The 12,931-nt window shown below is 52.9% G+C and overlaps 1 protein-coding gene across 2 annotated transcripts in view; it reads right to left on the reverse strand.

The window, feature by feature from the left end:
• Positions 1-12,931, reverse strand: part of TRIM54 (tripartite motif containing 54) — a 156,713-nt gene that overhangs the window by 9,639 nt on the left and 134,143 nt on the right. For both annotated transcript variants that reach the window (XM_063441877.1, XM_063441876.1), the window contains 3 exons: positions 11,221-11,243; positions 8,744-8,868; positions 7,804-7,890 (listed from right to left, as the gene is read on the reverse strand). In XM_063441877.1, coding sequence (XP_063297947.1) covers positions 7,804-7,890; positions 8,744-8,868; positions 11,221-11,243 — 235 coding nt within the window. The remainder of the gene's footprint in view (positions 1-7,803; positions 7,891-8,743; positions 8,869-11,220; positions 11,244-12,931) is intronic.

A 12,931-nucleotide genomic window follows, 5' to 3' on the forward strand; every position in this document is an offset into this window, starting at 1 on the left:
GTACTGTATAGATTTCCGGGGAGCCCGGCTCTCTATCCATGGAATGTACTGTATAGATTTCCGGGGAGCCCGGCTCTCTATCCATGGAATGTACTGTCTAGATTTCCAGGGAGCCCGGCGCTCTATCCATGGAATGTACTGTATAGATTTCCAGGGAGCCCGGCGCTCTATCCATGGAATGTACTGTATAGATTTCCGGGGAGCCCGGCACTCTATCCATAGAATGTACTGTATAGATTTCCAGGGAGTTCGGTTCTCTATCCATGGAATGTACTGTACAGATTTCCGGGGATCCTGACTCTCTAGCCAAGGAATGTACTGTATAGATTTCCGGGGAGCCTGGCTCACTATCCGTGGAATGTACTGCATAGATTTCCAGGGAGCCCGGCTCTCTATCCGTGGAATGTACTGTATAGATTTCCGGGGAGCCCGGCTCTCTATCCCTGGAATGTACTGTATAGATTTCCGGGGAGCCCGGCTCTCTATCCCTGGAATGTACTGTATAGATTTCCGGGGAGCCCGGCTCTCTATCCGTGGAATGTACTGTATAGATTTCCGGGGAGCCCGGCGCTCTATCCATGGAATGTACTGTATAGATTTCCAGGGAGCCCGGCGCTCTATCCATGGAATGTACTGTATAGATTTCCGGGGAGCCCGGCTCTCTATCCATGGAATGTACTGTATAGATTTCCGGGGAGCCCGGCGCTCTATCCATGGAATGTACTGTATAGATTTCCGGGGAGCCCGGCACTCTATCCATAGAATGTACTGTATAGATTTCCAGGGAGTTCGGCTCTCTATCCATGGAATGTACTGTACAGATTTCCGGGGATCCTGACTCTCTATCCAAGGAATGTACTGTATAGATTTCCGGGGAGCCCGGCTCTCTATCCGTGGAATGTACTGCATAGATTTCCGGGGAGCCCGACTCTCTATCCATGGAATGTACTGTATAGATTTCCGGGGAGCCCGACTCTCTATCCATGGAATGTGCTGTATAGATTTCCGGGGAGCCCGGCTCTCTATCCATGGAATGTACTGTATAGATTTTCGGGGAGCCCGGCTCTCTATCCATGGAATGTACTGTACAGATTTCCGGGGAGCTCGGCTCTCTATCCATGGAATGTACTGTATAGATTTCCGGGGGAGCCCGGCTCTCTATCCATGGAATGTACTGTATAGATTTCCGGGGAGCCTGGCTCTCTATCCCTGGAATGTACTGTATAGATTTCCGGGGAGCCTGGCTCTCTATCCATGGAATGTACTGTATAGATTTACCAAATTAGGGGCACATCCCAAATCTCACCATGTTGGGTGGGGCGAGGGTGTCTAGAAAATAAATGTGAGGCTGTGTATATCTGCATAAACATGGCTTTAGCGAACATTTTATGTCTTCTGCTATCCCTTCACTCTCTTATTTACTTAAGTGAGAATTACCAGAAATTGAAAGTGAAATTCAAATTGAAGACAAAATAGCTGAAGGCAAAAAAATGTCCAAGTTCACTTATTTTGGTCTAAAATTTGAGATTCACTTTGGAGAAGAGAAGAAGAAGGGCAAAACTTCAGCCTCCCCCCGCTGCCCGTCCAGCCTCCCCTCGCTGTCTATCCAGACTCCTCCCCTTGCCCGGCCAGCCTCCTTCACTGTGTATCCTCACCTGTCGGTCCAGCCTCCCCTAACTGTCTGTCCTGCCTCCCCTAGCTGTCGGTCCTGCCTCCCCTAGCTGTCGGTCCTGCCTCCCCTAGCTGTCGGTCCTGCCTCCCCTAGCTGTCGGTCCTGCCTCCCCTAACTGTCTGTCCAGCCTCCCCTGTCTGTCCTGCCTCCCCTGTCTGTCCTGCCTCCCCTAGATGTCTGTCCTGCCTCCCCTAGCTGTCTGTCCTGCCTCCCCTAGCTGTCTGTCCTGCCTCCCCTAGCTGTCGGTCCTGCCTCCCCTAGCTGTCGGTCCTGCCTCCCCTAGCTGTCGGTCCTGCCTCCCCTAGCTGTCTGTCCAGTCTCCTTCACTGTGTATCCTCCCCTAACTGTCTGTCCAGCCTCCCATAACTGTCTGTCCAGCCTCCCCTAACTGTCTGTCCAGCCTCCCCTCGCGGTCGGTCCAGTCTCCTTCACTGTGTATCCTCCCCTAACTGTCTGTCCAGCCTCCCCTAACTGTCTGTCCAGCCTCCCCTGTCTGTCCAGCCTATCCGAGCTCTCTGTCCAGCTTCCCTAACTATCTGTCCAGCCTCCCCTCGCTGTCGTCCAGCCTCCCCTTACTGTCTGTCCTGCCTCCCCTAGCTGTCTGTCCTGCCTCCCCTAGCTGTCTGTCCTGCCTCCCCTAGCTGTCGGTCCTGCCTCCCTAGCTGTCTGTCCAGTCTCCTTCACTGTGTATCCTCCCCTAACTGTCTGTCTAGCCTCCCCTAACTGTCTGTCCAGCCTCCCCTAACTGTCTGTCCAGCCTCCCCTAACTGTCTGTCCAGCCTCCCCTAACTGTCTGTCCAGCCTCCCCTCGCTGTCGGTCCAGCCTTCCCTAACTGTCTGTCCAGCCTCCCCTAACTGTCTGTCCAGCCTCCCCTAACTGTCTGTCCAGCCTCCCCGAGCTCTCTGTCCAGCTTCCCTAACTATCTGTCCAGCCTCCCCTCGCTGTCGTCCAGCCTCCCCTAACTGTCTGTCCTGCCTCCCCTAACTGTCTGTCCTGCCTCCCCTAGCTGTCTGTCCTGCCTCCCCTAGCTGTCGGTCCTGCCTCCCCTAGCTGTCTGTCCAGTCTCCTTCACTGTGTATCCTCCCCTAACTGTCTGTCCAGCCTCCCCTAACTGTCTGTCCAGCCTCCCCTCACTGTCTGTCCAGCCTCCCCTAACTGTCTGTCCAGCCTCCCCTCGCTGTCAGTCCAGCCTTCCCTAACTGTCTGTCCAGCCTCCTCTAACTGTCTGTCCAGCCTCCCCTAACTGTCTGTCCAGCCTCCCCGAGCTCTCTGTCCAGCTTCCCTAACTATCTGTCCAGCCTCCCCTCACTGTAGTCCAGCCTCCCCTAACTGTCTGTCCTGCCTCCCCTAGCTGTCTGTCCTGCCTCCCCTAGCTGTCTGTCCTGCCTCCCCTAGCTGTCGGTCCAGCCTCCCCTAACTGTCGGTCCAGCCTCCCCCAACTGTCGGTCCAGCCTCCCCCTGCTGTGGGTCCAACCTCCCCCGCTGTCGGTCCAGCCTCCACCACCTATCTGTCCAGCCTCCCCTCGCTGTCAGTCCAGCCACCCCTAGCTGTCTGTCCAGTTGCCCCCCGCTGTCTGTCCAGCCTCCTTCACTGTGTATCCTCCCCTACCTGTCTGTCCAGCCTACCCTTGCTGTCGGTCCAGCCTTCCCTGTCGGTCCAGCCTCCCCTAACTGTCGGTCCAGTCTCCCCTAACTATCTGGCCAGCCTCCCCTCGCTGTCGGTCCAGCCACCCCTCGCTGTCGGTCCAGCCACCCCTCGCTGTCGGTCCAGCCACCCCTAGCTGTCTGTCCAGCTGCCCCCCGCTGTCTGTCCAGCCTCCTTCACTGTGTATCCTCCCCTAGCTGTCTGTCCAGCTTCCCTAACTGTCTGTCCAGCCTCCCCTAACTATCTGTCCAGCCTCCCCTCGCTGTCTGTCCTGCCTCCCCTAACTGTTGGTCCAGCCTCCCCCTGCTGTCGGTCCAGCCTCCACTAACTATCTGTCCTGCCTCCCCTAGCTGTCTGTCCAGTCTCCTTCACTGTGTGTATCCTCCCCTAACTGTCTGTCCAGCCTCCCCTAACTGTCTGTCCAGCCTCCCCTAACTGTCTGTCCAGCCTACCCGAGCTCTCTGTCCAGCTTCCCTAACTATCTGTCCAGCCTCCCCTCGCTGTCGTCCAGCCTCCCCTAACTGTCTGTCCTGCCTCCCCTAACTGTCTGTCCTGCCTCCCCTAGCTGTCTGTCCTGCCTCCCCTAGCTGTCTGTCCTGCCTCCCCTAGCTGTCTGTCCTGCCTCCCCTAGCTGTCAGTCCTGCCTCCCCTAGCTGTCTGTCCTGCCTCCCCTAGCTGTCTGTCCTGCCTCCCCTAGCTGTCAGTCCTGCCTCCCCTAACTGTCTGTCCAGCCTCCCCTAACTGTCTGTCCAGCCTACCCGAGCTCTCTGTCCAGCTTCCCTGTCTGTCCAGCCTCCCCTCGCTGTCAGTCCAGCCTTCCCTAACTGTCTGTCCAGCCTCCCCTAACTGTCTGTCCAGCCTCCCCTAACTGTCTGTCCAGCCTCCCCTAACTGTCTGTCCAGCCTCCCCGAGCTCTCTGTCCAGCTTCCCTAACTATCTGTCCAGCCTCCCCTCACTGTAGTCCAGCCTCCCCTAACTGTCTGTCCTGCCTCCCCTAGCTGTCTGTCCTGCCTCCCCTAGCTGTCGGTCCAGCCTCCCCTAACTGTCGGTCCAGCCTCCCCAACTGTCGGGCCAGCCTCCCCCTGCTGTGGGTCCAACCTCCCCCGCTGTCGGTCCAGCCTCCACCACCTATCTGTCCAGCCTCCCCTCGCTGTCAGTCCAGCCACCCCTAGCTGTCTGTCCAGTTGCCCCCCGCTGTCTGTCAAGCCTCCTTCACTGTGTATCCTCCCCTACCTGTCTGTCCAGCCTACCCTTGCTGTCGGTCCAGCCTTCCCTGTCGGTCCAGCCTCCCCTAACTGTCGGTCCAGTCTCCCCTAACTATCTGGCCAGCCTCCCCTCGCTGTCGGTCCAGCCACCCCTCGCTGTCGGTCCAGCCACCCCTCGCTGTCGGTCCAGCCACCCCTTGCTGTCGGTCCAGCCACCCCTAGCTGTCTGTCCAGTTGCCCCCCGCTGTCTGTCCAGCCTCCTTCACTGTGTATCCTCCCCTAGCTGTCTGTCCAGCTTCCCTAACTGTCTGTCCAGCCTCCCCTAACTATCTGTCCAGCCTCCCCTCGCTGTCTGTCCTGCCTCCCCTAACTGTTGGTCCAGCCTCCCCCTGCTGTCGGTCCAGCCTCCCCTAACTATCTGTCCTGCCTCCCCTAGCTGTCTGTCCAGTCTCCTTCACTGTGTGTATCCTCCCCTAACTGTCTGTCCAGCCTCCCCTAACTGTCTGTCCAGCCTACCCGAGCTCTCTGTCCAGCTTCCCTAACTATCTGTCCAGCCTCCCCTCGCTGTCGTCCAGCCTCCCCTAACTGTCTGTCCTGCCTCCCCTAGCTGTCTGTCCTGCCTCCCCTAGCTGTCTGTCCTGCCTCCCCTAGCTGTCAGTCCTGCCTCCCCTAGCTGTCTGTCCTGCCTCCCCTAGCTGTCTGTCCTGCCTCCCCTAGCTGTCAGTCCTGCCTCCCCTAACTGTCTGTCCAGCCTCCCCTAACTGTCTGTCCAGCCTACTCGAGCTCTCTGTCCAGCTTCCCTAACTATCTGTCCAGCCTCCCCTCGCTGTCGTCCAGCCTCCCCTAACTGTCTGTCCTGCCTCCCCTAACTGTCTGTCCTGCCTCCCCTAGCTGTCTGTCCAGTCTCCTTCACTGTGTATCCTCCCCTAACTGTCTGTCCAGCCTCCCCTAACTGTCTGTCCAGCCTCCCCTAACTGTCTGTCCAGCCTCCCCTAACTGTCTGTCCAGCCTCCCCTAACTGTCTGTCCAGCCTCCCCGAGCTCTCTGTCCTGCTTCCCTAACTATCTGTCCAGCCTCCCCTAACTGTCTGTCCTGCCTCCCCTAGCTGTCTGTCCTGCCTCCCCTAGCTGTCGGTCCAGCCTCCCCTAACTGTCGGTCCAGCCTCCCCCAACTGTCGGTCCAGCCTCCCCCTGCTGTGGGTCCAACCTCCCCCGCTGTCGGTCCAGCCTCCCCTAACTATCTGTCCAGCCTCCCCTCACTGTCGGTCCAGCCACCCCTAGCTGTCTGTCCAGCCTCCTTCACTGTGTATCCTCCCCTACCTGTCTGTCCAGCCTCCCCTTGCTGTCGGTCCAGCCTTCCCTGTCGGTCCAGCCTCCCCTAACTGTCGGTCCAGTCTCCCCTATCTGGCCAGCCTCCCCTCGCTGTCGGTCCAGCCACCCCTAACTGTCGGTCCAGTCTCCCCTAACTATCTGGCCAGCCTCCTTCACTGTGTATCCTCCCCTAGCTGTCTGTCCAGCTTCCCTAACTGTCTGTCCAGCCTCCCCTCGCTGTCTGTCCTGCCTCCCCTAACTGTTGGTACAGCCTCCCCCTGTTGTCGGTCCAGCCTCCCCTAACTATCTGTCCAGCCTCCCCTCGCTGTCGGTCCAGCCTCCCCTGTCAGTCCAGCCTCCCCCCGCTGTCGGTCCAGCCTCCGCCAGCTGTTGGTCCAGCCTCCCCTAGCTGTCAGTCCAGCCTCCGCTAGCTGTCAGTCCAGCCTCCCCTGCTGTTGGTCCAGCCTCCCCTCGCTGTCTGTCCACCTTCCCTAACTGTCTGTCCAGCCTCCCCTAACTATCTGTCCAGCCTCCCCTCGCTGTCTGTCCTGCCTCCTCTAACTGTCGGTCCAGCCTCCCCCTGCTGTCGGTCCAGCCTCCCCCTGCTGTCGGTCCAGCCTCCCCCTGCTGTCGGTCCAGCCTCCCCTTGCTGTCGGTCCAGCCTCCCCTAACTATCTGTCCAGCCTCCCCTCGCTGTCTGTCCAGCCTCCCCTCGCTGTCTGTCCAGCCTCCCCTCGCTGTCGGTCCAGCCTCCCCCCGCTGTCGGTCCAGCCTCACCTAGCTGTCGGTCCAGACTCCCCTAACTATCTGTCCAGCCTCCCCTCGCTGTCGGTCCAGCCTCCCCATAGCTGTCGGTCCAGCCTCCCCCCGCAGTCGGTCCAGCCTCCCCCCGCAGTCGGTCCAGCCTCCCCCAGCTGTTGATCCAGCCTCCCCTAGCTGTCGGTCCAGTTTTCCCCTGCTGTCTGTCCAGCCTCCTTCACTGTGTATCCTCCCCTAGCTGTCGGTCCAGCCTCCCCCCGCAGTCGGTCCAGCCTCCCCCGCAGTCGGTCCAGCCTCCCCTAACTGTCGGTCTAGTTTTCCCCCGCTGTCTGTCCAGCCTCCTTCACTGTGTATCATCCCCTAGCTGTCGGTCCAGCCTCCCCCCGCAGTCGGTCCAGCCTCCCCCAGCTGTCGGTCCAGCCTCCCCTAACTGTCGGTCCAGTTTTCCCCCGCTGTCTGTTCAGCCTCCTTCACTGTGTATCCTCCCCTAGCTGTCGGTCCAGCCTCCCCCCGCAGTCGGTCCAGCCTCCCCCAGCTGTCGGTCCAGCCTCCCCTAACTGTCGGTCTAGTTTTCCCCCGCTGTCTGTCCAGCCTCCTTCACTGTGTATCCTCCCCTAGCTGTCGGTCTAGCCTCCCCCCGCAGTCGGTCCAGCCTCCCCCAGCTGTCGGTCCAGCCTCCCCCAGCTGTCGGTCCAGCCTCCCCTAACTGTCGGTCCAGTTTTCCCCCGCTGTCTGTCCAGCCTCCTTCACTGTGTATCCTCCCCTAACTATCTGTCCAGCCTCCCCTCGCTGTCGGTCCAGCCTCCCCCCGCAGTCGGTCCAGCCTCCCCTAACTGTCGGTCCAGTTTTCCCCCCGCTGTCTTCCAGCCTCCTTCACTGTGTATCCTCCCCTAGCTGTCGGTCCAGCCTCCCCTCGCTGTCGGTCCAGCCTCCCCATAGCTGTCGGTTCAGCCTCCCCCCGCAGTCGGTCCAGCCTCCCCAGCTGTTGATCCAGCCTCCCCTAGCTGTCGGTCCAGTTTATACCCGCTGTCTGTCCAGCCTCCTTCACTGTGTATGCTCCCCTAGCTGTCGGTCCAGCCTCCCCCTGCTGTCGGTCCAGCCTCCCCTAACTATCTGTCCAGCCTCCCCTAGCTGTCGGCCCAGCCTCTTCTGCACTAGATTTATTGTCTATGCTGTGTCCTCCTCTGTCCCGGATCCTTTCCATGACTCACCATCGGTGGGTTCTGATTTCTCCTCTTCTAGTACGGCTTCTCCTTCCTCGGTGTCCAGCAAATCCTCCTCTTCTTCACCGGATGCCACTGTTACAGAGATGGCCACAGTCAGGGTGTAAGAATGCATTGTGCAGAATGTCTACGGAACGACAGAGCTGGGGTATCTCACAGACTCCAATCACCACAACCACTTCAAATCAGAGAAACACTGCTCAATCACCACAACCACTTCAAATCAGAGAAACACTGCACATGCAGGCTCCAATCACCACAACCACTTCAAATCAGAGAAATACTGTTCAATCACCACAACCACTTCAAATCAGTGAAACACTGCACATGCAGACTTCAATCACCACAACCACTTCAAATCAGAGAAACACTGCTCAATCACCACAACCACTTCAAATCAGAGAAACACTGCTCAATCCCCAGTTTTCCTTTAAATATCTTTCATTTTGCTTTCTGTAGCATAACCCCGCCCACTTAGACACGCCCCTTCACACCCCTTCCGCCCCTTCATTCCCCTTCCTGATTAGAAGCTCCACCCCATAGCCAATCACTGTCCTCCCAGCACCTGTACAGTATTTCAAAGTATTCCAAGTGCCGGGGGAGAGGGGGCTAAATAATAAAGACCAGTGATTGGCTGTGGGCCGAGTGATGTCAGCAGCTCAGCTCACACAGATTTCTCATTGGCTGAGCATGTACTCAGAGATTGTCTAATATGGAAATTGACAGGAGGCGAGGTTACACTGCAGGAGGCGTGGTTACACTGCAGGAAGTCGCAGAACTAAATAAAATGGAGAAACACTCAGTTTGAGTATTAAACCTACACACGCCGTCTCAGCTATAGGGGACTGTATGAGCTGGGACCGGGCTGTTATACAATCAGATTTTGTTTGGGGAGAGATCTTAGATCGCATTCAGTTTGAAATCTCACCTGAATGAAAATCGATAGTCCTCAGCATCTCAGACACGTAGTCCACATTCACACTGAAGTGGTCCATGTTCTCGTAGCCGGGGTCTGGTCGGTCTATTGTGGACACTTTGGACATGTCTGTTATCCTGCAGACACATATACCAGAGCGCAGATCAGCATTAGTGAGACCGGATTATAAAGTATTACATTAAAATTAAAATGAGAAAAGGAAAGTAAAACAAGGATTAGTTAGATTAAAAGCAAAAGAAGGAAGAGGATAAAGGTCTTGCTGACTGCCTCAATGAATATTTTTGTTCGGTATTTACAGATGAAAATGAAGGAGAGGGGCCTCAGTTGGGAAAAAGGACAAATGAGTCATTTATTACACGTGGGTTTACAGAGGAAGAGGTTCTATTTCAACTCTCAAAAGTAAAGACAAATAAGTCAATGGGACCTGATGGAATACACCCAAAGCTATTAAAAGAGCTTAGTGGTGTACTAGCAAAACCATTAACAGATTTATTTAACCAATCATTGATAACAGGAGTAGTCCCAGAAGATTGGAAGTTAGCGAATGTTGTGCCCATTCACAAGAAAGGTAATAGGGAGGAGTTGGCCAACTATAGGCCAGTAAGCCTTACTTCAGTAGTGGGGAAAGTGATGGAAACCATGTTAAAGGATAGGATTGTTGAACATCTAAAAACACATGGATTTCAAGATCAGAGACAACATGGGTTTACTTCAGGGAGATCATGCCAAACTAATCTTATTGATTTTTTTGATTGGGTAACTAAAATTATAGATCAGGGTGGTGCAGTAGACATTGCTTACCTAGATTTCAGTAAGGCTTTTGACACTGTTGCACATAGAAGGCTTATCAATAAACTGCAATATTTGAGTTTGGATTCCAATATTGTTGAATGGGTAAGGCAGTGGCTGAGTGACAGGCAACAGAGGGTTGTAGTCAATGGAGTATAATCGAAGCTTGGGCTTGTCACCAGTGGGGTACCTCCGGGATCTGTACTTGGACTCATTCTCTTTAATATTTTTATTAGTGATATTGCAGAAGGTCTTGATGGTAAGGTGTGTCTTTTTGCTGATGATACTAAGGGTTGATGTTCCATGAAGGATAAGTCAAATGGCAAATGCCAAATGGCAAATGATTTAGATAAACTAGAAAAATGGTCAGAGTTGTGGCAACTGACATTTAATGTGGATAAGTGCAACATAATGCATCTTGGACGTAAAAACCCAAGGGCAGAGTACAGAATATTTGATAGAGTCCTAACCTCAACAACTGAGGAAAGGGATTTAGGGGTGATTATTTCTGATGACTTAAAGGTAGGCAGACAATGTAATAGAGCAGCAGGAAATGCTAGCAGAATGCTTGGTTGTATAGGGAGAGGTATTAGCAGTAGAAAGAGGGAAGTGCTCATGCCATTGTACAGAACACTGGTGAGACCTCACTTGGAGTACTGTACACAGTACTGGAGACCCTATCTTCAGAAGGATATTGATACCTTAGAGAGAGTTCAGAGAAGGGCTACTAAACTGGTTCATGGATTGCAGGATAAAACTTACCAGGAAAGGTTAAAGGATCTTAACATGTATAGCTTGGAGGAAAGACGAGACAGGGGGGATATGATAGAAACATTTAAATACATAAAGGGAATCAACACAGTAAAGGAGGAGACTATATTTAAAAGAAGAAAAACTACCACAACAAGAGGACATAGTCTTAAATTAGAGGGACAAAGGTTTAAAAATAATATCAGGAAGTATTACTTTACTGAGAGGGTAGTGGATGCATGGAATAGCCTTCCAGCTGAAGTGGTAGAGGTTAACACAGTAAAGGAGTTTAAGCATGCGTGGGATAGGCATAAGGCTATCCTAACTATAAGATAAGGCCAGGGACTAATGAAAGTATTTAGAAAACTGGGCAGACTAGATGGGCCGAATGGTTCTTATCTGCCGTCACATTCTATGTTTCTATGTTTAAAGATTATAAATCTGTCTATCTGTACGGTTTGGCGAGACCAGGCGATGGTCCTGTATGATGGCTTTCATGTTTGTTTGTTTATAAAGATAATTTGACTAATTATATTATCAGAAAATCCCGGCTAAATCAGACAGGCTGGGACCATAGTTCGGAATTTTACCAAACCCACTATTTTTGTCTCAGTTTTGCTATGCAGATTTCTACTCACCATAATTTGTGTTTAATGTGAATTCTGCATCACCGATCGATATATATTTAGCTATGGCGCTAACTACCATAAGCAAACCGTTACACGAAAGGTCCAGTCTGGATAATTTGCAGACAGGAGGAAACGTTTGCTAATTTCGTTCATTCCAATTCAGTTTTTCCCCAATATTGTCAGAATTAAATTTTAAAAAGATTATGTCCAGTAATGGCCGACGTAACATCCCGCCTAATCCACACACCCTAGACTCACAACACGTGGACCATGTCTGGATCCACCCAGGGTCACACTTACTTCTTTATTAGCTCCTTGGCATGCTGTAAGAGAAAAATATACTTAGTACTGATGTACAAACAATGTGCAATATCAGGGCCACGCCCCTTTTATATAGGAGAGTATACTGTCTGAGCCACGCCCCCTTTATATAGGAGAGTATACTGACTGAGCCACGCCCCTTTTATATAGGAGAGTATACTGTCTGAGCCACGCCCTTTCTATAGGAGAGTATACTGTCTGAGCCACGCCCCTTTATATAGGAGAGTATACTGACTGAGCCACGCCCCTTTATATAGGAGATTTTACTGTCTGAGTTACGCCCCTTTATCTAGGAGAGTATACTGTCTGAGCTACGCCCCCTTTATATAGGAGATTATACTGTCTGAGCGACGCCCCTTTATATAGGAGAGTATACTGACGGAGCCACGCCCCTTTATATAGGAGATTATACTGTCTGAGCCACGCCCCTTTATATAGGAGATTATACTGTCTGAGCCACGCCCCTTTATATAGGAGATTATACTGTCTGAGCCACGCCCCTTTATATAGGAGAGTATACTGCCTGAGCCACGCCCCCTTTATATAGGAGAGTATACTGTCTGAGCCACGCCTCTTTTATATAGGAGAGTATACTGTCTGAGCTACGCCCCCTTTATATAGGAGATTATACTGTCTGAGCCACGCCCCTTTATATAGGATAGTATACTGTCTGAGCCACGCCCCTTTATATAGGAGATTATACTGTCTGAGCCACGCCCCTTTATATAGGAGTATACTGTCTGAGCTACGCCCCCTTTATATAGGAGATTATACTGTCTGAGCCACGCCCCCTTTATATAGGAGAGTATACTGTCTGAGCCACGCCCCTTTATATAGGAGAGTATACTGTCTGAGCCACGCCCCTTTATATAGGAGAGTATACTGTCTGAGCTACGCCCCCTTTATATAGGAGAGTATACTGTCTGAGCCACACCCCTTTATATAGGAGAGTATACTGTCTGAGCTACGCCCCCTTTATATAGGAGATTATACTGTCTGAGCCATACCCCTTTATATAGGAGATTATACTGTCTGAGCCACGCCCCTTTATATAGGAGATTATACTGTCTGAGCCATGCCCCCTTTATATAGGAGAGTATACTGTCTGAGCCACGCCCCCTTTATATAGGAGAGTATACTGTCTGAGCCACGACCCTTTATATAGGAGATTATACTGTCTGAGCCACGCCCCCTTTATATAGGAGAGTATACTGTTTGAGCCACGCCCCCTTTACATAGGAGAGTATACTGTCTGAGCTACGCCCCCTTTATATAGGAGATTATACTGTCTGAGCCACGTCCCTTTATATAGGAGAGTATACTGTCTGAGCCAAGCCTACTTTATATAGGAGAGTATACTGTCTGAGCCACGCCCCTTTATATAGGAGAGTATACTGACTGAGCTACGCCCCCTTTATAAAGGAGAGTATACTGTCTGAGCCACGCCCCTTTATATAGGAGAGTATACTGTCTGAGTCATGCCCCTTTATATAGGAGAGTATACTGTCTGAGCCACGCCTCTTTTATATAGGAGAGTATACTGTCTGAGCTACGCCCCATTTATATAGGAGATTATACTGTCTGAGCCACGCTCCTTTATATAAGAGAGTATACTGTCTGAGCCACGCCCCCTTTACATAGGAGAGTATACTGTCTGAGCCACGCCCCTTTATATAGGAGAATATACTGT

This window comes from Pelobates fuscus, chromosome 2 (assembly GCF_036172605.1).
Source record: "Pelobates fuscus isolate aPelFus1 chromosome 2, aPelFus1.pri, whole genome shotgun sequence".
In the NCBI taxonomy this organism is placed as follows: Eukaryota; Metazoa; Chordata; class Amphibia; order Anura; family Pelobatidae; genus Pelobates; species Pelobates fuscus.